The 27,617-nt window shown below is 41.1% G+C and overlaps 3 protein-coding genes across 3 annotated transcripts in view; 1 reads left to right on the top strand and 2 right to left on the bottom strand.

The window, feature by feature from the left end:
- The first annotated feature begins 1,739 nt into the window (after positions 1-1,739).
- LOC126234378 (putative nuclease HARBI1) lies at positions 1,740-4,494 on the top strand. The gene is made up of 2 exons (XM_049943064.1): positions 1,740-2,320; positions 3,559-4,494. Exons 1-2 carry the CDS (start codon positions 1,871-1,873, stop codon positions 4,144-4,146), a joined length of 1,038 nt encoding a protein of 345 aa, XP_049799021.1. The 5' UTR covers positions 1,740-1,870; the 3' UTR covers positions 4,147-4,494.
- LOC126234379 (uncharacterized) lies at positions 2,877-5,053 on the bottom strand. The gene is made up of 2 exons (XM_049943065.1): positions 4,558-5,053; positions 2,877-3,416 (listed from the first exon to the last, which is right to left on the bottom strand). The coding sequence occupies exons 1-2, from the start codon at positions 4,999-5,001 to the stop codon at positions 3,216-3,218; spliced, it is 645 nt and encodes a 214-aa protein (XP_049799022.1). The 5' UTR covers positions 5,002-5,053; the 3' UTR covers positions 2,877-3,215.
- A 20,800-nt stretch (positions 5,054-25,853) lies between these two features.
- The window catches only part of LOC126236051 (intraflagellar transport protein 81 homolog), a 109,776-nt gene continuing 108,012 nt past the window's right edge, over positions 25,854-27,617 (bottom strand). The window contains exons 11-13 of the mRNA XM_049945090.1: positions 27,371-27,528; positions 26,822-26,950; positions 25,854-26,215 (exon numbers count right to left, since the gene is read on the bottom strand). Of these exons, the coding sequence (XP_049801047.1) occupies positions 26,113-26,215; positions 26,822-26,950; positions 27,371-27,528 (390 nt within the window). The 3' untranslated portion in view covers positions 25,854-26,112. The remainder of the gene's footprint in view (positions 26,216-26,821; positions 26,951-27,370; positions 27,529-27,617) is intronic.

The following is a 27,617-nucleotide window of genomic DNA, read 5'->3' as shown; positions in this document are numbered from 1 at the left end:
GTGGATTCTCCTGTGATGTGGTTTGCCCTCAACAAGTGTTTTATATCAGCCAGTGGCATCATTGAGGATGATGAGAAGTTTGCCACTCTCCTTAACCACCTCAGAGACAGTGTGGGCCTAATTAGCGACTTGCTTTTGGACTTAGTTTCTCACAAATACGCAACTGCGTACATAATATCACAACACCACACTCTAATCAATAATCAACAGTGTTACATTGCAGTTGATGCCCAGTATCCCTGCACTGAAACCGATTTTGCATGATTCCGGCCAAGCTTCCCCAAACTTTCATACAGCTGCAGACTGCCTGACAATGGCCAGACTGGCCCAAACCAGGCTGTGCTCCCCCCACCAATACCAACCCAAGCGCCTTTCACAGCTCCAGCGGACAACAGTCACCTACTGCATAAGTCGAGGTTGTTGTCATCCCTCAGCTGGCCACCACCCCGACTTTGCAAATAAACGAAAGCTGCACTGACCATGTGCATTGTCTGCTTCCACACTCAACACACAACAATTCTACTGCTGGTTTCACACCAGATTTGGGCACAGTGCACAACACTGCAGACAAACCTGCACCTACCCAAACTAGAACGGCAACGACCTGACAAAGGTGCACCAGGATGCTCTTCATTAACAAGATGCCTCTGCACACCATGATGAAACAGCACTGACGCAGTGTTTCAACGAGCAGACAGTTGCTGACTATTCATGCATGACAGGCACCTGCACATGTATTTCCTCATCGATAATGGGGCTGATGTGAGCTCTCTACTGTCTGCTCTCTTGACTGCTACAGCGTCGCCATCGCACACATCGCATTTGACCTCGGAACAGATACACAAATACCTTGGACTTTTCTAGTGGCAGATACGGTTGAACCAGTCCTGGAGGCCGATTTCCTCCAGCACTACCAATTACTAACAGATTTAAATTGTGGACTCCTATTACAATGGGGTGGCCAGCAGCCAATTCATGGTGTGGTTAGAAATACAGTATCTCCTGGCATTGTAATGCCCTTGGTTACCCTGCTGCTGTTGCTGCTTGACACCGATCACTACTGTGGCACCACTGCTACAGACGCGTCTCAGGTTAGTGACGCATCACAATCCCACTTGAGTGTGCTCCAAGACAATCCACGTCTGCCAAGTGCCGGATTGCGTTCTGCCTCGGATGATGTCAGAGACAGACTGTGACAAATCGCTTATCAACCTGTGCTCTGTGGGACAATACAGTCCACCACACTGCAACCACACCAGGTTCCCCTGTCCATCTGAAGCAAAACAAGTGCTGTATCATTTGTGAGATAGAAAGGCGAGAAAGTGTGCCAGGAATTACCCGAGTCCACTGCTAGTAGCACCACGTCACCTTAATGCATCTGCGTGTAGTGCACAAGTATGCACCATAATTAACTATACAATTAAAAGTCAAAATTTCTTATTCAAACTTTGTCAACATATAATTTAATGTAATAACATTTCAAATGTCAAGTCTTAATGTAATTAAATCAATGGTTTTCATAAAAATACCATTTTAAGAAAACTAAGTGGCACTAAATATTAGACTTAGAAATGTAAAAATTTGTATGATGCTTCAGTTCATCCTAAAAATAATAACTAAGACACCATGTTAAGCTACCTCTAATAGTTTTCCAGTAATTTAATGAAAACCAAAATTGTAACTAAAACATGCCCATTTGTAGTAGATTAAGCACTTGTAAAGGTGCGTTTACACTGCGATTTGTATCGGCACATGTATGAGATACATGTATATGCGACTTTGCGACATGTATCGCGACTTGTATGAGTTGACAAGTATCAATTTCATACATGTATGAGCGTGCGTTTACACTGATTTGTATCACTGTGCGATGGCTTCCGACGACGATTTGGAAGATTTCACATTTTTATGTGCTGGTACACTTGCTCTTTTGGAAGATGATAGGAAGAAAAGGCGGAGGAAGCGTAGATGGTGGCAGAGAGAGTTTCTTCGCAAACGCGCTACTCACGGAGCTTACGCAATGCTCGTTCAGGAATTAACGCTAGAGGATGGCGCATATTTTAGAAATTATGTTAGGATGAGTATGGAGGATTTCCGCGGTTTGCTATCTCTTGTTGCTCCTCTTGTGTCCAAAACCAACACAAACTTTCGGGAAGCGATTCCACCAGAGGATCAGTTGGCAGTAACACTCCGTTTTTTGGCCACTGGGGATTCCTTTTCGACGTTAATGTATCTGCATAGAATATCAAAAAGTGCCATATGCAACATTATTCTTCGTGTTTGCGAGGCCATTGTGCAAGTTTTATCCAAAGAAGTGAAGGTAAAAGTTTTATATATATATATATATATATATATATATATATATATATATATATATATCAGAGTATGTAATACATTATATAATTTGTTCATGCATCTGGCACGCATATCAGTTTTTTGCTATTATTCCGGCGGCCTCGCGTGATAATATTGACAACGGATACTAATGCCGACAATCGTGTGTGAGACATTGGCATTAGCAATGGCGCGACAATGCAAATGTTTTGTCATGAAATCTTCGTTTTACGAGGGCAATTACTTTTAACGAGCGGACGAGGGTACATACAAGTAACTGTCAACCAGGAACAGCAGCACACATTTTCTACCATGCCGTTGATGTTGCCAACATAACCACGTGAGGATGCTGGAACAGGAACTAAAATTTTAACGGCACATATATTTTGCAGCACAAATTTCTCAAAGTTTGCTGAAATGGGTTAGCTTTTAGTTCTTTGGATCGACTGACATGCTTCACTCAGTAATACAATATCACAATTTCTGAGGACACTTTCTTCACAGTAAAGATATCCAACAACATTAATTTGTATTTAGTTTTATTAAGTAGTACTTGACAGCACATTACATGCATATTTCAACATTTATACATGTTTTTAAAGAATCCATAAATTATGATGCATTTGCATCTATTAGTTCATCGTTTGCCTCCTGCAAACATCTGTATATTCCGTTCTCAAGTCTTGCCATAATTCTAGTATGGCCATTTTCATAAAGAAATCTGAGCTTATTGGCGACCAAGTCACCCAAGTGGGTAAACTGGTCCCTTTTTCTGCCTGCTAAATTGTCACCAACTTTTCTTAAGGTCTGTAAAAGACCTTCTCGGTCTTAATCCAGGTCTCTCCTGGCTCTCTTCAGTGCACTTGATCTACCACTTCCACTCAGACTTGGAGTGGTACAGGGTGACACGGTTGCACATCCACTTTCATGTGGAGGCACAGAGATGACTGGAGTGGTTTCCACTTCCATAATGTCTTGTGGGGGCGTGGATTTGCCACCTCCTCCATTTCTGTGACATCGAAAGGGAAACTAATGCTTCCTTCTCCTTCACCATTTCCTTCTGTGGCTGGGGCTTCCATGACCTTTAAAATACATAACACATTTCTAAGGCAAAGTGAGCTATATGTTATACATACATTATAATCAAAGTATCTTAATGTATTTTGAATTTTTTTGAGTGTCCATGCGTAAATTAAATTAAAAGAGTAACAATTTTCTTTCCAGCTTCCTGCTACTGCAGAGGAATGGCTGAAAATTGCCAAAGAATATGAAGAAAAATGGAATTTCCCCAGGTGTTTGGGGGCTATAGATGGGAGGCACATTGACATTGTGGCACCACCCAACAGTGGAACAGTTTATTTTAATTATAAAGAGCGCTTCAGCATTGTTTTGCTAGCAATTGCTGATGCTAATTATAGAATAATTTACGCTGATGTTGGCACGCAGGGGAGGATTTCAGATGGTGGTGTCCTTAAAGACACCACATTTTACAAAATGTTAGAAACCAAAACTCTAAATATACCACCATCAACTCCTCTTCCTGGTAGGAGCAAGCCTGTTCCATATGTTTTCGTCGTTGACGAAGCCTTTGGCCTAGAGGAAAATATTGTGAAACCATTTCCAGGTCTGCATGAAAAAAATAGTTGGCAACGTATTTTTAACTATAGAGCATGCAGGGCAAGAAGAGTAATAGAAAATGTATTTGGGATTATAAGTGCTGTTTACAGAGTGCTGAGGAAGCAAATGCTTCTCAGTCCAGAAAAGGCTACAGTGGTGGCACTAGCCTGTGTTTATTTACATAATTTTCTTTAAAACAGAAAATCTCAAAGTTATTGTCCAGCAGGAACATACGACAGAGAAGGAGATGATGGCAACGTAATACCTGGGTCCTGGAGGGGCACCCCTACTGTGCTGGAGCCACTGCCCAGAACTGGCCGAAGAACTTCATTGCTGAATGACAACAGAAGAGAATATGCTGAATACTTCTGCAGTATTCAGGGCTCCATCCCATGGCAGTATGGAAAATAAGTTCCACATCATTGTTAAATGATGACATAAAGTAATATGCTCCATTCTTCTGCAGTATTCAGGACTTCAAACCATAGCAGTATGGAGAATCATGTTTTCCAGTGAAATTGTTAATATTCACATTATGTAAAGCATTAGCACGAAAAAATGTTGCCAAATATATGATTAATAAAATAATATGAAAAATTTACTTACTGGTACTACTTCATTGTTGCTCCTATGAGAGAGTGGTTTGTAATTGTCTCTTATGAACTGCATACTTTCAAAAGCATACCATGAAGTGTGGTACACATTGCTTGTAGCACTTCCAGTTCCTTTGCTGCTCTCCCTTTTCGCTAACTCGCGACTATATTGGCTTTTTAAATTATGCCACTTGTCCTCACATTCCTTCCTTGACACGTTAAATGCCTTGGCAATTTCCTCCCACTTGTCTCCTAGTTTCACATCCCATATACAGGGATGCCTGCGCACTGCCTCTCTAAAATGCAGTGTATTTTGTTTTGACCAAGAAGTCATGGCAAATTTTAAAGTATTACACGCGGGCACAACACACGATACAATACACAAATAACTACACAACAAACGACAGTCGGCACCTCCAAAACTCAAACAGCCGCCAAAGAGCCTGGTACTACGCATGTGCTAATCGTCAAAATAAGCGGCAGGCGACAAGACGACAGGAAATGATAGTACTGCGCATGCGCGAGTTCTTAAAATGTCGCTCATACATGTCGCGCATATGGCCAAAAAGCGATATACAAAATGTATACGCGACATGTCGCGTATATGGCCAAAAAGCGATATACAAAATGTATACGCGACATGTATGAGCTCGAGGGTCCGCATATACGTTCCGTGAATTTTTGTATGAGGTGATGTATCGCGACATGTCAAATTGTCATGTCGCTCATACATGTCGCGATACATGTATCCCAGTGTAAACGTACCTTAATTTTAATGCTAGAAAATTTTGGTTGCAGCCCATGAGAAAATTTATTAAATAATAGAGCTGTAACAAATTTTAGGACCGAAATATTAATAACAACCAATACAAGGTCTTTTAAAGTTATAGTTCAGAGTTAACGATCTACCGCCAGTTCCACTCGACAAATTCTAGAAGGCAAAGCTTTTATTCAAGCGAGCTGACACTTTTTCTGTGATTTCAACCGATTGACCTGAATGCATGTAAAAATTAACAAAATTCTAAATTAATTCATAACTTAGTTATTAAAGATTATGTGTCCAAGAAAGCTGTCGTTCAGGGACTACAGCCGTGTGCATAAGGCAGGTGACAGCAGATTTTCCTTTGGCCGTCCGCTGCAGCACATATATAAATACAGCCCGAGATGCAGGAAAGAGGTTCACTTTGCGTATTGACTTTGCACTCAGCCACAGTAAGATCCGCGTCTGCCAAGTGCCGGATTGCGTTCTGCCTCGGATGATGTCAGAGACTGTGACAAAACGCGTATTTTCTGTAATAACTGACAGTGAACTCATGAGGACTGTACACCACCCTGGGCCACTTAGATTTTGCTAAAATATCTGTTAGTGTGTCGTCTGTGAATAGTTACAAATCCGCATGGCAAATGGTGACTATTATTTCCACTTTTGTGGCAAGCGTTTATTTCGAACATTTATTTGAGTATCAGTAGTTAGGGCGAAAGACAATTTGGTAGGAATGTACTGTAGAGATCACCTCTGAACTGATAATAGTGCTGTTTAGGATAGAAAGGTTTACTGTTAATTGAACATGATGACTTTCAAATTGTTGTGCGTGACATACTTTACTAAATATATGTACGAACTGGAACTCTATACCTTCATTTATAATCATAGTCATGATCCTGCTAAGAAGAAAGGGAATAGAAACATTTCTTTCAGTGGGCTGGACAAGAATGTGGATGGGCAGACTGGAAACTATGCTCAGTATGTTCTCCATCGCTTTCTGGTTGACCACAAAAATAGTTGCCAGATTGGTGTGAGAATGATGGTGAACCACAAACACTAACTAACTACATAAACTAACAACAAAGGAAGTTAATGAATTTTACCCACTACACCACACATTATCACCCCCATCATCTAGCTCCTCACAAACTTAAAGTGGCTGAAGCTGTGGTGGATGAACATTTGCGAGCTGGCACAGTCAGCCATCAGACAGTGCTTGGGCCTCCACAATTAAACTAGTTCCTAAAAAGAAGAGCACCTGGTGCCTATGCAGTAACTACCACTACCTCAATGTTTGTACAGTCATTGACAGCGACCCCATTCTGAACTGGCACCATTTTTCCCACATCTTGGGTGGGGCAAAAATTTTCAGTATTTCAACCGCAAAACAGCATACTTGCAAATTCCAGTGGGTCAAAGATGTACAAAAAACTGTGATAATCATGTCATTCGATCTCTCTGAGTTCCTGTACATGCCATACTGACTAAAAATGTGGCACAGAAAAGGCGAAGATTTATTGACATTATACTGTTGGTTTTGCCTTTTTGTCATTCCTCTCTTGCAAAATAAGCAAGACCACGACGACCACCTGTGTATCATCCTTGACAAGCTGGCCTCTCATGGGGTTGTGATAAATCATGACAGGTGCCAACTTCAGCAACACTATGTGATCTTTGTCGGACACCACTGATACACACCTCCTCCCACCTCCTGAAAACTACCAAGAGTTCCATAGGTTTTTGGTGTCAGAAATTTCTACTACAGGAACAAACTGCCATAGGCTGCTGAGATTTTACTACCGCTCACACAAGCACTGCGCAACAAGAATACATCTGGTAAATAGTGCCTCAATTGAACAGCATAAATGCAGATGGCCTTTGACAAAATAAAGGAACATCTGTTACACGCCACAACACTCACCCACCCATCGCCCAACACACATCTAATTATCGCATCCGATGCTAGTGATCACATTATCGGTAATGGTTTACAGCAAGAGATCGGTGGAATCAGTCAGTTGCTCAGATTTTTTTCGCGCAGCATTACCGACATCCAGAAAAAATGGTCCACAAAATTTATCGTGGTCTACTAGCCATACATGAAGCAGTTCTACTAGCCATATATGAAGCAGTTTGTCACTTTCAGGGTGGTGATGATGACAGACCCCTTACCATATATACAGACCATTGCCCATTGGCAAACGCATTCTGCAACCTGTCAGTAGGTTCTGCACCCAGATTTCGTAGCACAGTTCACTACCAATGTGTGATACCTCAAAAGTGCCAATAATATTGGGGCAAATTATCTTTTCTGTATTGTAACTACCTCGCCTAGATGCACGTTGACAGGATCACAGATGCACAAGGGACAGATGCCAATCTCCAAAGCTTGTTTAACAAACCAGACACCGGACTCCAAAGGCAACAATGCATGCTATCTGGTACTACCAAAACAAGTTTGGTGTGATGTTTTGAATGAACAGGTCCAACCAGTCATTCCAGAGACGTATCGCAGGACAATTTTTGACTGTCTCCACAACTTTGCAGGTACATCCAGACTTGCGCCCTACCATATGCCTCATCATGGAACACTATGTTTAGGCTAACATTAAAAATGACGGTGCCACATGGGCCAGGACTTGCAAAAATTGTCCACCACACACAACCCCCCTTTTGGTAAATTCCCAGTTACAAAGGGCTGGTTCCAGCATGTCCATACTGACATCGTAGGGCCACTCCGCAAATCGCATTACTACCATTACATTCTGTCAATGATCACATGACACAACAGGTGGAGGCCATGCCCATTTCTGACATATCAGCAGAGATAATAGCAAAAATTTTCTTCAATAGTTGGATTTCCAGATTCTGCTGCCTGTCCTCCTTATTATCATACCAACATTGGCAGTTCAAATCTCAGTTGTTCAATGACTTATGCCACCTACGTGGATGCCACTACTTCAAAACAGTCGCCTACCACCTCTCAATTTTCAGTAGACCATACACTCACTGTCACCACCTTGTTTTGCACTGCTGCAGGCCGCACACCACCTCCTGTGAACGTATCAATGCAAGGCAATGCCGTCAACATGCCTCCCTCTTCAAATACCACTGCCAGGCCAGCAACAATTAAAGATGCCAGCGAGACTACATTATTATCTGCTAAACACTGCCGGCAGCAACCTGTTAGTCACATTGTCAACATCGTGCTTTGGGTGTGCCATGTGTACCCCGGCACACCTTGTTGACACAATGTGTCTTGATAATGCCCTGCCACAGCCTCTCCTCACATGCTCCGCACTACAAGGGGTGGGGGTGGGGGAGAGGCAGTGACTTCTAAGGCGCTGTAAAATCTCTGTCTGGGAGAAAAGGAAGATCAGTGCTCTGGGAGGCTAGAAGGAGTTAGTATGCTCTGTATGCTTGTAACAATTACACAAGTTATGTATATTGAACTCAGTAGTAAATAGTGTGGAGGAGGAGGAGGAGGATATTAGTGTTTAACGTCCCATCAACAATGGGGTCATTAGAGATGGAGCACAAGCTCGGATTGGGGAAGGAAATGGACTGTGCCCTTTCAAAGGAACCATCCCGGCATTTGCCTGACTCCCGAATGCGAGTCCAGTGTGCTAACCACTGTGCTACTTCGCTCAGTAAATAGCATGGAAATTGTACCTCTATGAGGTATCACTATTCTGGTATCATACTTCCAGTACCCCATCCCCCACACACTTAAGCAGTATGGATTCTCCTTTCTTCCCATTCTCAACCATTTTTTCTCCATACAGCTTAGGTGAGGATTGTCTCCACCTTCTGTCATAAAAATAGTTCTGAATTACACACAAACATTTATGAACACAAAGATTAAGGGTCCACTCATAAGAAAAAGATTATAAAATCCAGGAATCCAATTTGCATCTCCTCTGCGATTGTCCTTCTACCATCACTTATCACTTGTTTATCTCTAGAGTGTCTGCATTATCTAGCCTGCACCACCTGCCCCACTGTCCGGAGTAAAACCTTTAAATCTCCACTGACTCCCAGAATCAGCCGGTTCTGACAATCATCCAGTTTCGATGAGTAGTCGTTTGGCAATTTTTTATTACTATGGCAGCAAATGTTGTAATCTCCTTTGAAACCATCACATTTCATTTGTTTTGACTTTTCTAACTAAGCAGAACAAATGCTTTTGGTCCTCAGTTTCAATTTCAGTCTACTTCATGTTCACTTTATTGCCACAAGATCACCAACTTTATACAGAAGGCTTTCTATAGATGTCAGCTGCAGCTTGAATCATTTTCATCCAAAATTTTACAGATCTGCAAGTTAGCATCTTCTGTTATTTTGTTGCACTTTCTTCAAATGAATTGGTAACCTCTTTTTCTAATAGTTTTGTGATGTTAAGTTGATTTGCATCCCAATTCCTATCAAATGTGCAATTGCTGTTTTCCCAATATTTATACGGTATGTTGAATTCACAGCATTTTGAATTGATGGAACCATGTTGAGTCATTAGGTTGGGTTGTTTATTGTAATCTTAGTAGTTGACCCTCTCAGTCCATCAATTGACACTAGCATTTCCTCTCACTATCAAAATGTGTTCAACTTCTTCCATCCTGCAGTAATTCTCTATAATCTATCCATTTTAGTGACCATCCATTTGCCAGGGCTGTCATTCATAAAGAGTCAGTGTCCCTATGTATGTGTGCATTAGAGATCAGAAATGAGCTCTGTATACACGCTTTAAAGTTGTCAGGTGGACCTAGGATGTCTCCCCCGAAATCAGCATCATCGTATGCTCAGAGTCTTAAGTCTCCATTCTCTGCCTCTATTCATTTAACTGTAAACTTATCACTTGGGTCTGCTGTTGAGTACAAGTCGATGACACCAGTGTAAAAAGGAGAGCAAGTGCATGGGTTCACAAGTATAACAAAGGACTTGCAGCATTGTTGAAGGAGATGGATGGACGGAGAGAGGGGGAGGAGGAGATGGATGGACAGAGAGGGGGGCGGAGGAGGAGATGGAATTTTCACTGATTGTATCAGTACCCATTTGCACTGTGATATATGTGAAATGTCAAACATTTGCGAGTGCCACGATAAATTCATACTGTCATCGTCAATTATAAACTGAAACTTCATTGAATTCTTTTAAAATGAGTGACAACAGTAGGCCTGATGCCATAAAAACAATTTTTCTATAATTTCATCATACTTACGTGAGAAATGGGTTATTTTTGAGAATTTTCAGACACTTACAAAACTATATATTCGTAAGTTACCGGTACGAGTGTTTTGGATACGTAGAAAATCAGTGTTTTTTGGTTCACAGCCTACCAAAGAATATGTCACCCCTGAATTTCACTGCACATCAGAGCAAATAAATGTGCATTTTTAAGGATTCTCAGAAGCTACCACTGTCCTTTGCATAATCTATCAGTAATTTGTAGTGAATTGGCATTGGTGATTTAGTTAATGTAGTAGACATTCTAACTAACATATTGTGTTACATCTAGTTTCTCCTTAAAGAGTAGCAGCCCCATACATTATCTGCATTTATTGTAAATTAACTTTGTTTTTGAGTTTGCTAATAACTATAATTGACCTCAAAACATTTTAGGAAACTAGTAATTTTTACCACAGGTTTTTCTGTTGCCTTAATAGAAATCTCGTTTTGTGCATTTGCTTCAGTTCTTATAGGGCATTAGAACTTTTCAGCTCAACAGATTAAAAGATAATCAGAGAGCTTAATTCAAAGGTATTTATTCATTGCCTTGTAATACACTGCACAAGCCAAAATGCAGCCCCACTGGATATCCTGTTGTCAAGCAGGAGATGAGTTGGTTGACATTGATTAGCACATGGAAATCATCCTGACTATTGTCAAATTATTGGAAGCTGTTGTGAATTGATGTGTTGGAAGAGCTCTCGAGAGTCATGTACCTGTGATACCAGTACCGGAGGTACCTCAAGTACTATCCTTTCCTGTCGATGCTGCCTCCTCTACAGAAAGTACAGGATCTGTACTTACCCATCCACTTGACTGTGAGTGGCATATTAATAGTAGATATAGGCATCCTGTAAAGGGCAGATCGGGGCTAGGGAGGACTCAGGGTGAGTACCGATCCCCCTAACCAACAAGTTTGAGGTGCTGTCTTTCACTGAAACTGAGCCATTGGGACTCACTTCACCTGTTCTGGGGAAACCTGTTTTGTCCAGTGTAAAGAGGAGGCAAACACAAAAGGGTAGGTGTCTATTAACCATTGGCGGTTCAAATGTTCGGCGAGTGATGGTAACCCTTAGGGAAATGGCAGCAAGGGACAGGAAAGGATGGCAGGTGTAATCAGTGTATATGCCTGGGGGTCTCATTCTACATATAGAAGAGGCTATTCCGGCAGCTGTTGAGGGTGCAACTAGCTGCAGATAGTGATTCATGTTGGAATAAATTATGCCTGTCGTCTGGGCTTGGGTAATTCCAGCGGATGGCAGAGAAGACCAGCCTTGTTCATGGAGTTCCAATGAAGCTCACAATTTACATCATTGTCCCCAGAACCAATTGTGGCTCTTTGGTTCTGGGTTGACAGGAAGGATGGAACCAGATACTTTGAAGATTCTGTTACAAGCTAGGCTGTGACTTCCTGGACTTGCACAATAGGGTTGAGTACTGTAGGATCCCCCTAAATGGGTTAGGTGTGTACTATACATCAGAGGCTACTACACAGGTAGCTGTCTGTCTGTGGGGTGCACACAAGGGTTGTTTTGATTAGGCGACTCTCCAACCAATCCAGATAATGATAGCTTAGGAAAAACAGAAGTATCAGTGTAAGATTGTGTAATCTACCCACTGGAAAATTACCCTCTATCACGCAATAATTAATAATGGTCAATCAAATCATCCACATTTATTTACGTTTGAAAAGTATCTGATCAGATTTCCTAGTAATATGTACGCCGACAGCTCGTCGACACCAAGGTATTTGTCTAGAACGTTTATTCCTTGGAACAACAGAGGTACGGAGATGTATGCTCCATGATTATTATAGTTATAGAGAGAGAGAGAGGAACAGCTTCGGAAGTATTCGTTTGAAGATTATCAGATTGCTAAAAGAGTTTTATTTATCCTTCTTCGCGCTAAAGCGAGCTAGTAAAGAGCGATAAAGGCGACAGATACACTTCTGTACAGACAACATATTACACCGAGTTAGCGGCAAGCTGCATTCACCACATATAGACTTTCGTCATTTACAAAAATAATCAAAGAATTCAATTATAATTGGAATAAATGCTTCCAACAGGTGAGAGTATTAAAATCCTGAAGGTAAACTATTCGAGCATTCACAACAAAGTGCCACAGTTTGAAGCACTCATGAATAGCAGTCAAGCTCACGTAATACTAGGGACAGAAAGCTGGTTAAATCTGAAATTGATAGCAGTGAGATTTTAGGGAAAATTTAAGTGTGTATTGAAAGGATAGGCAAATGGGAAATGGAGGTGGTGTGTTTGATGCAGTAGAGAAAAAAATCAAATCCACCAAGACAGAAATAGAGACTGCAAGTGAGACTGTTTGGGCCTGATTCAGTATCAGGGATGGGCATAAAATGATAACTGAATCTGCCTACTAGATTCATCTCCTTATCTAACCGGAAATTTGTACGCGAGTTCCCCAATCATACCGTAATCATTGGTGGAGACTTTAATCATCCAGCAATGATTTGGGAAAATTACAGTTTTGTTAGTGATGGTTGCCTTCTCTGAAAACTACCTAAAACAGATAGTTAGGAAGCTCACAAAAAATAGTGGAAATATGTTTGATCTAACATCAACAAATGTAAACATCGAAACAGGTATCAGCAACCATGACACTGTTGTGGCAATAGTGATTACCAAAGTACAATGGACAACTACAACAAGCAGAGAGATATATATGCTGATCAGCTACAACATTATGACAACCAACCTATTATCTATATAAAACCATACAAGCAACAGCAGCATCGCCTGGTGAGGAATGACTGCTAGTCAGACAGACACACGGTGCATGTAGTCTCAGTGAGCGTGCTGTCCGTGTGTAGAATGGAGAAGACATACAATATATATGAGTTTGATAGAGGGCAGACTGTGATGGCCCAGAGGCTTGACCTGAGCATTTCAGAAACTGCATGACTTGTCAAGTGTTAGAAGTGTGCTGTGGCGAGTGTCTTCAACACAAGGAGAAACTAAGATGAAAACACATCCAGACATCTTGAGGTTGGGCAGCCACCCCTCATTACAGGTATTGGATAGGTGGAGCTAACATCAGATTTTAATGCTGGACAGAGTACAAGCATGTCTCAACATACAGTGCACCGATCACTCCTAATGGTGGGCCTCCACAGCTGACGACCCATGTGTGAGCCAATGTTAACACCATGACACTGGCAACTACGACTGAAATGGTCATGTTATCATTAGCATTGGACATTGGCGCATTGACAGTGTGTTGCATGGTCTGATGAATCCTGATATCTTTCTCATCATGCTGATAGGAGGGTGCAAATCTGTTATCTTCCAAGGGATGGACAGAGAGTCGGGGAAGTGCAAATTGGCAGAGGAACAGAGGAGGAAGAGGAAGTGGGAAGAGGAGGAGGAGGAGGAGGAGGAGGAGGAGGTGGTGGTGGTGGTGGTTGTGGTGGTGGTGGACAGGAAGAAAGGATTGAGGAGATTGCCAAAGAGAGAGCAGGAGAGGACATGGAGCTGTAGGAGGCACGGAGAAGATTGAGAGGGGTAGTGGGCAGGAAGAATAGAAAGAGGTTGTGAGGAAGCAGGTGAAAGTGGAGGAAGCTATGAGGAGGCTGGTAGAAATGGGAGAGATTGTGGGGTGGCATGTGGAGGAGGGACAGGTTGTGAGAAGGCAGATGGAACAGATACAAGGTATGAAGAGGCAGGTGGAAAAGGGGTTGGGTATGAAGAGGCATGTGGAAGAGGGGTTGGGTACGAAGAGGCAGGTGGACGATGGGATGGAGAAATAGATGGGGGAAGGGAGATTATGGGAGACAACAGACATATATGTGTGAAGTATCATGTCTTTCATGCGAGACTCAGTTTCCACAGAAAATGTTGGATTGTTTCCTCATTACAAATAAAAGGATCTTTAAAGTAGAATTTTAGATGCCTACAATACATCAGTCCTAGGTTAGTGTAGTACAATTTTCATTTTATTGATAAGTATTGACAGGGACAGTGAAACAAGAAGAGTAACCAGTAGTTCAGCAGCAACTTAGCAGTGCTGCTGCATGACAGTAGCAGCTGGTGCAGGAGAGGGCAGTGCTGTTGCTGCTGGAGTATTGGTCAGTTGTCATGTTTTACTACCCCTTACAACAAATATTGATAAAACAAATATCACACTAAACAATCTGAGACCACTCTATCAAACTGGCATGTAAAATTCTGCTTTAAAAATCATTTTGTTTGTAATGGGAAACAAATGACACTTTTCATTGACACTGGGCATGCAAGAAAGTTATGATGAGCAGTATTTGTTTGGGCTGCCTCCAGCTACATTCTGCAAAAACGAAATGGCAGTTCCTCCCATATCTGGCATAACATGTCCATATTAACGAGTATAATTGCTGCTCTGATGTGCTCGCATTTCCTGCAGGTCTCAAGCTGGGATCTGGTAGACAGCATCCTTCACAAAGTCCAAAGAAAAATAAAATGGGATTATGTTTGGAGACCTTGACAGACAGGAAATGCATCCTCCTCTGCCAACACAGTGACCTGGAAAAGTGTTGTCCGAAGTCTTCCTAACAATCAAGGCCCAATGAGGAGGGGCACAATCCTGCTGCAGTATAATGTCAGTCTGCAAGTCTTCGACCTGTGGAAAAGTAAACTGTTCCAACATGTTCAGATAAACAGCCAGCTAATTGATGCCTTTGCATAGAAAAACTGTCGGACCACACATTTACCTTTACACAATTTCCAGGCTGAAGTGGGGTTCTCAGAGTCCCAGATCCTCACATTTTGTCTGTTCACCTTACCAAACACATGGAAACAAACTTCATCTGTGAACATTACCTTCTTCAGATAGCCTAGATCATTGTCAATATGACTCAGAATCTGAACTGAAAATGCTATACGCTTTGGCCTGTCATTCGGTTGAAGCATATCCAGCAGCTCCACCTTGTAGACATGAAGCTTCAGTCTCTTGTGTAGCACCCTGTGCACCACGGTTGATGGTAGCTGCAACTGTTGAGACACTTGATTGATGAATTTGGTTGGGCTTCAGATAAATGCCTGTTGCAGCCATTCCACATCTGCATCACTTGTCCTTGGATGCCCAGAATTCATCCTCTTCATGATCTTTCTGGACTCATTGAATTTTGTGTATCACTGTCTGATGGTAAGATGTGATGGTGTTATGTTTTATTCCATCTGATTGGGGGAGGGGCTTTTGCATCAATAACTAAAGTGCAAAAAGAAAAAACAAAACTTTAGGTGTATGTGAACATTATGCTGCCAACCGCAACTTTTTACCTATCCCTATTTCTGCAATATAAGTATTCACAGTTGTAAAGGTATTTTGGAACACCCAGTTTATGTTTGTATTTATATGTGTACATATGTATGTATGAGTATGCAATGTGATTATAATTAAAGTTAAACTTTCAAACCGCTGTAGAAATAACACCACTGGTCAGAATGACGTCAAATTGCAACGGAATATTATCGGAGATGGGGGAAAATGTATGGCCGAAGAAAAATAAATAGTTACAAAATGTAGCAATAGATGGCAGTGTAAGCATCGTAATTTCATAGTGGTTGACTACAAATGACAAATGAATCATACAACAATCCCTAAGGTGTGCGTTTGACATTAAACAAACTGTACTACTCAGTGTGCAAGGGTGTACGGATGTGATACTGTTAGTTACAAAAGCCCACCCACCACAGCAAGATCATATCACATCGGATGGGAAAATCAGTTTTTAATTGTCCTGAGGCCAAAATCCACATAAAAAGCATCACACACATAGGTTTTTACTTGTCCTGGCGCCAAAAACCACAAAAAAAGCATCAATCACATCAGTTTTTATTTTTCCTGAGGCCAAAAACCACATAAAAAACATCAATCAAAATCAAATGAGATTATTAATATCCGTATGACTGGCGCAAACATGTTCAATATGCTGTCCACCGTTTTCTGCAACAAGCTGAAATCGAGAAACAGCATGTCCACAACTGATCAAAGTGTTTCTGGGGTCACGTTCAGAATGTGTTGCACAATGTGTGCCTTCAATGCAGCCACATTTGCATTCGGAACACTGAGCACATCTTTCAGATAGCCCCACAGCCAGGAGTCATATGGAGTAAGATCAGGTGATCGGGATGGCCAGGCTGTAGGGAAATGGTGGCTGATAATTCTAGCATTTCCGAAATGGTGCTTCAGCAGCTGCTTAACTGGATTTGCAATGTGCAGAGGTGCACCATCTTGCATAAAAATTATCCCATCCACACATCAACACTGTTAGAGAGCTGGAATGATGTGGTTGCACAAAAGACACTCATAGCGCTTAGCACTGACGGTACAGATAACAGGATCGAAAGCACCAGTCTCTTCAAAAAAATATGGTCCTGTGACAAATGATGTCGTAAACCTGCACAAGATGAAGTGGTTCTGGTTGATTTGCATGTGGATTTTCAGTTGCCCTTATTCGACAATTCTGTATATTGACAAATACTATCAGATTGGAAGTGGGTTTCATCTGTCCACAAAATCTTCCATGGCCAAACATTTTCCATTTCCCTGGGAGGAAGAAATTCTAAAGCAAAGGTCTCTCTTGCTGGCAGGTTAACATGAAGCAACTCGCACACATGGGTAATTTTCAATGGATAGCAAAGAAGACCCCCCCCCCCCATGAACCATGGACCTTGCCGTTGGTGGGGAGGCTTGCGTGCCTTGGCGATACAGATAGTCGTACTGTAGGTGCAACCACAACGGAGGGGTATCTGTTGAGAGGCCAGACAAACGTGTGGTTCCTGAAGAGGGGCAGCAGCATTTTCAGTAGTTGCAGGGGCAACAGTCTGGATGATTGACTGATCTGGCTTTGTAACACTAACCAAAACAGCCTTGCTATGCTGGTACTGCGAACAGCTGAAAGCAAGGGGAAACTACAGCCGTAATTTTTCCCAAGGGCATGCAGCTTTACTGTATGATTAAATGATGATGGCGTCCTCTTGGGAAAAATATTCCGGAGGTAAAATAGTCCACCATTCGGATCTCCAGGTGGGAACTACTCAAGAGGACATCGTTATCAGGAGAAAGAAAACTGGTGTTCTACAGATCGGAGTGTGGAATGTCAGATCTTTTAATCAGGCAGGCAGGTTAGAAAATTTAAAAAGGGAAATGGATAGGTTAAAGTTATATATAGTGGGAATTAGTGAAGTTCGGTGGCAGGAGGAACAAGACTTTTGGTCAGGCGAATACATGGTTATAAATACAAAATCAAATAGGGGTAATGCAGGGGTAGGTGTCATAATGAATAAAAAAAATAGGAGTGCGGGTCAGCTACTACGAACAGCATAGTGAACGCATTATTGTGGCCAAGATAGACACGAAGACCATGCCTACTACAGTAGTACAAGTTTATATGCTAACTAGCTCTGCAGATGACAAAGAAATTGATGAAATGTATGATAAGATAAAAGAAATTATTCTGGTAGTGAAGGGAGATGAAAATTTAATTGTCATGAGTGACTGGAATTCGGTAGTAGGCAAACGGAGAGAAGGAAATGTAGTAGGTGAATATGGATTGGGGCTAAGAAATGAAAGAGGAAGCCGCCTGGTAGAATTTTGCACAGAGCACAACTTAATCATAACTAACACTTGGTTCAAGAATCATAAAAGAAGGTCGTATACATGGAAGAAGCCTGGAGATACTGACAGGTTTCAGATAGATTATATAATGGTAAGACAGAGATTTAGGAACAAGGTTTTAAATTGTGAGACATTTCCAGGGGCAGATGTGGACTCTGACCACAATCTATTGGTTATGAACTGCAGATTGAAAATGAAGAAACTGCAAAAAGGTGGAAATTTAAGGATATGGGACCTGGATAAACTGAAAGAACCAGAGATTGTACAGAGTTTCAGGGAGAGCATAAGGGAACAATTGACAGGAATGGGGGAAAGAAATACAGCAGAAGAAGAATGGGTAGCTTTGAGAGATGAAGTAGTGAAGGCAGCAGAGGACTTAGTAGGTAAAAAGATGAGGGCTAGTAGAAATCCTTGGGTAACAGAAGAAATACTGAATTTAATTGATGAAAGGAGAGAATATAAAAATGCAGTAAATGAAGCAGGCAAAAAGGAATACAAACGTCTCAAAAACGAGATCGACAGGAAGTGCAAAATGGCTAAGCAGGGATGGCTAGAGGACAAATGTAAGGATGTAGAGGGTTATCTCACTAGGGGTAAGATAGATACTGCCTACAGGAAAATTAAGGAGACCTTTGGAGAAAAGAGAATCACTTGTATGAATATCAAGAGCTCAGATAGAAACTCAGTTCTAAGCAAAGAAGGGAAATCAGAAAGGTGGAAGGAGTACATAGAGGGTCTATACAAGGGCGATGCATTCGAGGACAATATTATGGAAATGGAAGAGGATGTAGATGAGGATGAAATGGGAGATATGATACTGCGTGAAGAGTTTGACAGAGCACTGACAGACCTGAGTCGAAACAAGGCCCCAGGACAAAAAATACAGGGAAACATTCCACGTGGGAAAAATATATCTAAAAACAAAGATTCTGTAACTTACCAAGCGAAAGTGTTGGTACGTTGATAGAAACAATAACAAACACAAACACACAAATTTCATGCTTTTGCGACCCACAGTTGCTTCATCAGGAAAGAGGGAAGGAGAGGGAAAGACAAAAGGATGTGGGATTTAAGGGAGGGGATAAGGAGTCATTCCAATCCCGAGAGTGGAAAGACTTATCTTGGGGGGAAAAAGGGACAGGTATATACTCACTCACTCACACACACACACACACACACACACACACACACACACACACACACACACACACACACATCGATCCGCACATATACAGGCACAAGCAGACATATGTAAAGGCAAAGAATTTGGGTAGAGATGTCAGTCGAGGCGGAAGTACAGAGGCAAAGATGTTATTGAATAATAGGTGAGGTATGAGCGGCGGCAACTTGAAATTAGCGGAGGTTGAGGCCTGGTGGGTAACGGGAAGAGAGGATATATTGAAGGGCAAGTTCCCATCTCCGGAGTTCTGATAGGTTGGTGTTAGTGAGAAGTACCCAGATAACCCGGACGCTGTAACACTGTGCCAAGATGTGCTGGCCGCGCACCATGGCATGTTTAGCCACAGGGTGATCCTCATTACCAACAAACACTGTCTGCCTGTGTCTGTTCATGCGAATGGACAGTTTGTTCCTGGTCATTCCCACATAGAAAGCTTCACAGTGTAGGCAGGTCAGTTGGTAAATCACGTCCCCACAACTACCCTCCCGACCTGGTACAGAAGCAAATAACCAGAGCCACTTCATCATCTCCCCAAACCCAGAACCTCGCACAGAAGAATCCCAAAAGTGACCCACTTGTGACAGGATACTTTCCGGGACTGGATCAGACTCTGAATGTGGCTCTCCAGCAGAGATACGACTTTCTCAAATCCTGCCCTGAAATGAGATCCATCCTTCACGAAATCCCCCCCACTCCAACAAGAGTGTCTTTCCGCCGTCCACCTAACCTTCGTAACCTCTTGGTTCATCCCTATGAAATCCCCAAACCACCTTCCCTACCCTCTGGCTCCTACCCTTGTAACCTCACCCGGTGTAAAACCTGTCCCATGCACCCTCCCACCACCACCTACTCCAGTCCTGTAACCCGGAAGGTGTACACGACCAAAGGCAGAGCCACGTGTGACAACACTCACGTGATTTACCAACTGAACTGCCTACACTGTGAAGCTTTCTATGTGGGAATGACCAGCAACAAACAGTCCATGCACATGAACAGACACAGGCAGACAGTGTTTGTTGGTAATGAGGATCACCCTGTGGCTAAACATGCCTTGATGCACGGCCAGCACATCTTGGTACAGTGTTACACCGTCCAAGTTATCTGGATACTTCCCACTGACACCAACCTATCAGAACTCCGGAGATGGGAACTTGCCCTTCAATATATCCTCTCTTCCCATTACCCACCAGGCCTCAACCTCCGCTAATTTCAAGTTGCCTCCGCTCATACCTCACCTGTCATTCAATAACATCTTTGCCTCTGTACTTCCGCCTCGACTGACATCTCTACCCAAACTCTTTGCCTTTACATATGTCTGCTTGTGTGTGTGTGTGTGTGTGTGTGCGCGCGCGCGAGTGTATACCTGTCCCTTTTTCCCCCAAGGTAAGTCTTTCCGCTTCCGGGATTGGAATGACTCCTTATCCCCTCCCTTAAAACCCACATCCTTTTGTCTTCCCCTCTCCTTCCCTCTTTCCTGATGAAGCAACCGTGGGTTGTGAAAGCTTGAAATTTGTGTATATTTATATAAGAACAGAGCCTTGGGAGAGTCAGTCCTGACAAAACTCTACCATCTGGTGAGCAAGATATATGACAGACGAAATACCCTCAGACTTCAAGAAGAATATAATAATTCCTATCCCAAAGAAAGCAGGTGTTGAAAGATGCGAAAATTACCGAACGCTGCAAAATATTAAAGCGAATTCTTTGCAGACAAATGGAAAAACTGGTAGAAGCCAACCTCAGGGAAGATCAGTTTGGATTCCGTAGAAATGTTGGAACACGTGAGACGATACTGACCCTACGACTTACCTTCGAAGCTAGACTAACAAGAGGCAAACTTACATTTCTAGCATTTGTGAACTTAGAGAAAGCTTTTGACAATGTTGACTGGCACACTCTCTTTCAAATTCTGAAGGTGGCAGGGGTAAAATACAGGGAGCGGAACGCTATTTACAATTCATACAGAAACCAGATGGCAGTTATAAGAGTTGAGGGGCATGAAAGGGAAGCAGTGGTTGGGAAGGGAGTGAGACAGGGTTGTAGCCTCTCTCCAATGTTATTCAATCTGTATATTGAGCAAGCAGTAAAGGAAACAAAAGAAAAATTTGGAGTAGGTATTAAAATCCATGGACAAGAAATAAAAACTTTGAGGTTCGCCGATGACATTGTAATTCTGTCAGAGGCAGCAAAGGACTTGGAAGAGCAGTTGAACGGAATGGATAGAGTCTTGAAAGCAGGATATGAGATGAACATCAACAAAAGCAAAACGAGGATAATGGAATGTAGTCAAATTAAATCGAGTGATGCTGCCGGAATTAGATTAGGAAATGAGACACTTAAAGTAGTAAAGGAATTTTGCTATTTGGGGAGCAAAATAACTGATGATGGTCGAAGTAGAGAGGATATAAAATGTAGACTGGCAATTGCAAGGAAAGCGTTTCTAAAGAAGAGAAATTTGTTAACATCGAGTACAGATTTAAGTGTCAGGAAGTCGTTTCTGAAAGTATTTGTATGGAGTATAGCCATGTATGGAAGTGAAACATGGCTGATAAATGGCTTGGGCAAGAAGAGAATAGAAGCTTTCGAAATGTGGTGCTACAGAAGGATGCTGAAGATTAGATGGGTTGATCACATAACTAATGAGGAGGTATTGAATAGGATTGGGGAGAAGAGAAGTTTGTGGCACAACTTGACTAGAAGAAGGGATCGGTTGATAGGACATATTCTGAGGCATCAAGGGATCACCAATTTAATATTGGAGGGCAGCGTGGAGGGTAAAAATCATAGAGGGAGACCAAGAGATGAATACACTAAGCAGATTCAGAACGATGTAGGTTGTAGTAGGTACTGGGAAATGAAGAAGCTTGGACAGAGTAGCATGGAGAGCTGCATCAAACCAGTCTCAGGACTGAAGACCATAACAACAACAACAACAACAACAACAGCGAAGAAGAATGCTTCATAGGATTTTACGCGCCATGCTCATGGGTATGCTCAATGTTCGGGCAATTCTCCATGGACTACACATTTTCACATCACCACTCATCTCCTTCTGCATTGCTGTGGCCACTGCTTCCACTGACATAAAATCAATTCGCTTCCTCCCTCTACCAGGTTGCACACCAAAAGAACCCATCATTCTGAATCATTTTCTCCAGACACATGGCAGTCATCGGACCAAAGCCTTTTTTCAAACCCTTCAGTGTCCGGAACTTCTGCAGTGCAATGTGTGCACAGTCATCAGCCTTGTAATACAGCTTTACAAGTAGAGTGCGATCCTGCAATGAGACAGTCATGGCAAATGTCACAGATGCGAAAGGAAGAAAAGCGATGTACCCGGTGTGCTTATACCAACTTCAATGGGTCATACGCATGACAGGTGTTTTCGTTTATGTATTCTGACATGTATAGCCCCATTGATTGGTCAATTTTCACACTATTTTTTTTCTTATGCCATATGCTTTTCCCCTTCTCAGATAACATTCCATTGCAATTTGACGTCATTTTGACCAGTGGTGTTATTTCTACAGCATTTTGAAAGTTTAACTTTAATTATAATTGTCCTGTATATCAATAGATGTATTAGTATATGATACGTACATTTGCACGTGTATAGAACTGTTTCAAAGACTGCTGTAAATTTATTTTAATATTTAATAACCATTCAGAGATTGTTAACAATGATACTGATGTTGCTCACCCCAGTGTTAAAATAACAACTGGTCTCTCTCTCACTTTGAATGCTGCACAAAGTCACATAAACCCAGGAATGAGGTTTAGATAGTTTACAACTAATTGCTTAAACTCTAAGTATCAGGGCCCTCAGCAGTCGTCCTCTTGCTTCTCCCACTGTCAGCTGAACATGGAATCCTGTAATATTTATTATTTAACAGGTTGGGGAGACACTCACACAATAAGATCCAACTTTATTTGGTATAATTCAAATATATTCTTTTAATAAAGCACTGTAAATTATGGGCTGCACCATTCACAACTGATATTATGAAAATGACTGACGTACTCGTTTATTGGTACTTCAGCTGCATAGTCCACTGGAATGTACGGAAGTCTATAACTGTAATATGAATCACACAGTTCAGATAATTGGAGCATGAACACGTTAGACAGGCCATTATACATTTAGATGAGTAACATAGTTCTTGTAATCAGTATAAATGCATCCTAGTGATGTTGCTATTTTCACAAGAGTAAGTGTGAGTGATCCCAATGCAGCTATTTGAAAATTTCGCAGCATGACATCCGAACAATAAGTAACTACATACCTGATACTTGTCAAACTGATTATACATCTCTCTCTCACTTTTAAGGTTCATACAGATATTTGTCTGGTACACATTACTTGTTCCATAACTGTTGCAACACCATTGATTGTTGTTCTCGGGACATGACATACAATTTCAGAATTATCACCTCAAATATATCACCAATACTGAACTGTCACCGCTGACATGAAATACAGAACTTCTGCAACAAGAATTTTAATTACTTGCACAAAATTATTGTAAATTGTATTTTGCAGCTGTGGCATTGACACTGTATGATACTTGCACAATGGGAGCTGAACCACTACTCTCTACAATCACGCTCTGCACTCGTCACAGAGGTCACTATGAATACAGCCATGTGGGATAGCAGTGATACCACAATATGCTTCCAAAGTACACAAACTTTTGACATGCTATGTCTGTGACGATGGTAAAAAGAAATATGATACTAGGAATAAGAGTATTCTTTAAATGGTGGTTAATCATTAAAATAAAATACAGCAGTCTTCAAAAAAGATACAGAAATGAACGATAAGCTACACAACTCACTATTAACGCATAAACAGTAGTTGCCAACACCAAAAGAACACACAAATAGAATGCTTTTTGGTTGCAGGGATAAAACAGTGACATTTCTCTATGTCCCCGTTTTCATTTCATGGAGCTCATATCATTTCATATGCTGGAGATGGAATAAAAAAAATAAAAAAATACAACCATTTTGTTTCCCAAAGATCAGTCATTTTCACTCTGTCACTGCAACTTAACAAAAGCAAGATCATACACTCAACATCTGTACGAAGTCACAACCAGCCTCAAGTTCCGGCAGGAAGCAACCATAGTTCCATTGTTCTCAGACTCATTAAACACACAAGTGAATGAAGCCAGTATGGCACTGATATACAAGTGGCACCTTGATTTCTAATGTATGCAACCCTCAACAGTAGACTCATACTTGCTCCATTTCTGATCTCTAGTGTGCACAAGTGTTTGTCATTGGAATTGTTCATCCTGACACTTGAACAGTAGTAGTACCAAGTGGAAAAATGACCTTGGCAATGACATTTGTTGCTCATCATCTGTTTGGTTACCAAATGGCACATTCACAATGGAAGGCAAGGAGCTTCCTTAAATTTACTGTGAAACTCAGTGTCACTACAACAAACATGATGTCTTAGAATACTGCTTCTGTAGAAGATCGATCCTTCCTGAAGAAATACTCCCTCACAGCCACAGAGAATGGCTGACCAAGAATCCAGTCAACTGACTTGTCTTCTGGTGACACTAGGAACAAGACTAATTAGAAATTGTGTTGCAGCGAGGAGTCTGTTTTTTCCTAACAGTGGCAGCCTCATGCACCATGGAAGAATTGGCGAAAGCTACCATTATTGTCTAAGATTTGCAGCCATTACCTGTTGATCTTAGGGATACTCTGCATATTCATGATTTATGTTGCTTCCTACTGACACAAAAAATAAAATCACATAATTTTTCTAAATAATATTTAGCTATTGTTGAACCACCTCTTCAAACTTTCAAACCACCATTCAAATCATTTTTGGTTGGGTCCATCTATCATTCCACAAAAAATCTCTGTCCTATCAGTTGACTCTTCCCTTCTGCAAACAAGGGCAAAGTTACATGTGGCAGCATCCAGGCTATAAAAACTGCATTTCAGAAATTTGAAAGTTACTGTGATTATAATGGCCCCATGACTTGATACAGAAACTGACCTTTATACCAGTTTCCATTATCTGAGAGCTCAGCAGCACCCATTTCAACAATCTACACTTTAAAGCAACAAAAACAGCCTCTAATCTTTTCTTCAAAACTGGCACTTTTGTACTGACCCAGGTGCAATCTACCACCTACATCTTGTTTTTCAATACTGTTCAATTTTTATGTATGGTAATTTGAAAAGATAGATGTAACAATGCAATCAGATCACAGAATCACCAAACAGATAATAATATTGAATAAAAATGCAACAAGTAATTGAGAATTTGGTTGTGAGCAGATATCTGTGGATGAGCACTGTGGCAACTGACATCCTGTTTTGTAGCAACAACAGACTTACATAAAGAAATTGTACTGTCAATCTGGTGCTTGGAAATATTCAAAGCTAAAAAGTAATGTTCAGTTCTACACAAAGCCTTGCCTGAACATTTCCGGCATCGCAAGAATAAAGGGTTGCAATCACAGCAGTTTATAGTTTAGACAGATTTTAATCAAAATAAATATTCTCTACATCTTATATAGTGTGTCTACAAATGTAACAACTGTTTTAACTGTTAATTCTGTTGTATTTTAAATATGTTCAACACATGGGATCATAGATTCACTGGAAAAATAGTACATACAATCTTAAAACAGTATTCATCAACAGTAATGACTCAGTTAATTAACAAACAATACTATAGAAAGAGCCATATTTTACAAGCTCTTTGAGACAGAAATGCAACAAATTCAATTCTAATTTTGCAACAGTTAGTTTTTAGTACTTGACCAATATTCGGCACCTTTTTCTCTATGGACAACTCCACTGTTTTCAAGAGCTGCCTGATGACAACGTTTTTTACACTCCATTAATCTGGAACATACCACAAAATTCTATAATCAATTCAGATATCACAATTTAAAAATGTAACAATTTTGGAAATTCCTGGATGGAGCTTCAATAACTAGTCTTGCCATGGTCATGGGAGTGTGCATTTTAGTGTCTGTGTGGTTGTATCAGTGAATGCGCATTCTACTACAGGAAAAAGACCTAGAGTGCAAAAGCTAGTATGAATGCTGTTTTCTGTTGTGTGTTTCTGTGCATAATCTGTGCATAATCAGCTATAGGTGAACAATTAGCAAATAAATTTGTAGTAGATGGATATGTTACTTTCTGTTGTTAAATAAATTAATGATACAATGTGACAAATATGGTACAACTTGTCATTATATAAGGAAATCATGTTAGTGTTTGACATGAAGGTAAGGTTTTAGAGTAAAAAAACAACAGTCATGTAGTTAGATACTGAAAAGTGGCAGACATCGAATCCAACAAATAAATGTTGATATTTCTATGAAATATAGCATGTAATAAGGACATTAATGGAAGAAGTGTAAATAGTATACAACTCCAAGAAAAGTGTCTGCAAAACATCACACACTTAGAACATAAAAATAAACTGTGAACACAGTTACTAACTTTTGTAAATCTGACCACAACTTCATCTGACGAGTGTGGTTAGTTTGATGCTCCTTGACCGTTCGTTGTTCTTCTTTGAGCTGGCGACTCAATTTTTCTTGTTCATTTATCAAGTTTGTTAACTTTTCTCTATGAAGTAGAAGGAAGAGAATTATTGCATGAATTGAAAAACAATGCAGAAGTTTAGGAGTAAAGGAAACCACTCACTGGACAGCAGAAGAGATAAGTCATTGACAGGCAAACGCAAAAGAGAATGAATATCACACACACACACACACACACACACACACACACACACACACACACACACACACACACACACACCTGTGCTTTTTGTCCAGCCAACACAATGTAGATGCACAGATGTGTGTGTGTGGGGGGTGAGGGGGGCACCCACTCTGAGTTCGTCCAAGGATTTAAGCTAGCAAAGTTTAACACTTACACTACTCAGTGAGTGGTCTCCTTTACTGATAAAATTATTTACATTCCGCCACAACTTTCCTACTACATTAATGCAAAAGTTTGTGTATTTTTCATTATACATCATACCTCATGGACTTATTTTTATCTGCTGGAGTGCTGCTTACATAAAGCTGAATTTCCTCTGATACCATTTCGAGTTTTACTTTTGTCATGTTGCACTGTGCCTCTAAAAGAGCAATCTGTGATTCCCTAGAATTTATTTCATCTTTCAGTGCTCGTACTTCCTGCGAAATAAATGACTATGAAGACCAAATGCAGGGAATAGCTGGAAATTTATTTGCTTCAAATAAATAATTTATTTTAGCCTGCGCTA

Source organism: Schistocerca nitens, chromosome 2 (genome assembly GCF_023898315.1).
Source record: "Schistocerca nitens isolate TAMUIC-IGC-003100 chromosome 2, iqSchNite1.1, whole genome shotgun sequence".
Taxonomy (NCBI): domain Eukaryota; kingdom Metazoa; phylum Arthropoda; class Insecta; order Orthoptera; family Acrididae; genus Schistocerca; species Schistocerca nitens.
The sequence above is the reverse complement of the archived record's forward strand: the minus strand, read 5'-3'. Positions and strand labels throughout refer to the sequence as shown.

What these genes read in the sequence shown, in the direction of transcription:
- LOC126234379 (XM_049943065.1), bottom strand. Translation starts at nt 5,001, where the DNA reads ATGCGTAGTACCAGGCTCTTTGGCGGCTGTTTGAGTTTTGGAGGTGCC. An exon ending in GCAACAATGAAGTAGTACCA is followed by an intron (nt 3,417 to 4,557) that starts GTAAGTAAATTT and finishes TGTATTTTAAAG; the next exon opens with GTCATGGAAGCCCCAGCCAC.
- LOC126234378 (XM_049943064.1), top strand. Translation starts at nt 1,871, where the DNA reads ATGGCTTCCGACGACGATTTGGAAGATTTCACATTTTTATGTGCTGGT. An exon ending in TTTTATCCAAAGAAGTGAAG is followed by an intron (nt 2,321 to 3,558) that starts GTAAAAGTTTTA and finishes TTTTCTTTCCAG; the next exon opens with CTTCCTGCTACTGCAGAGGA.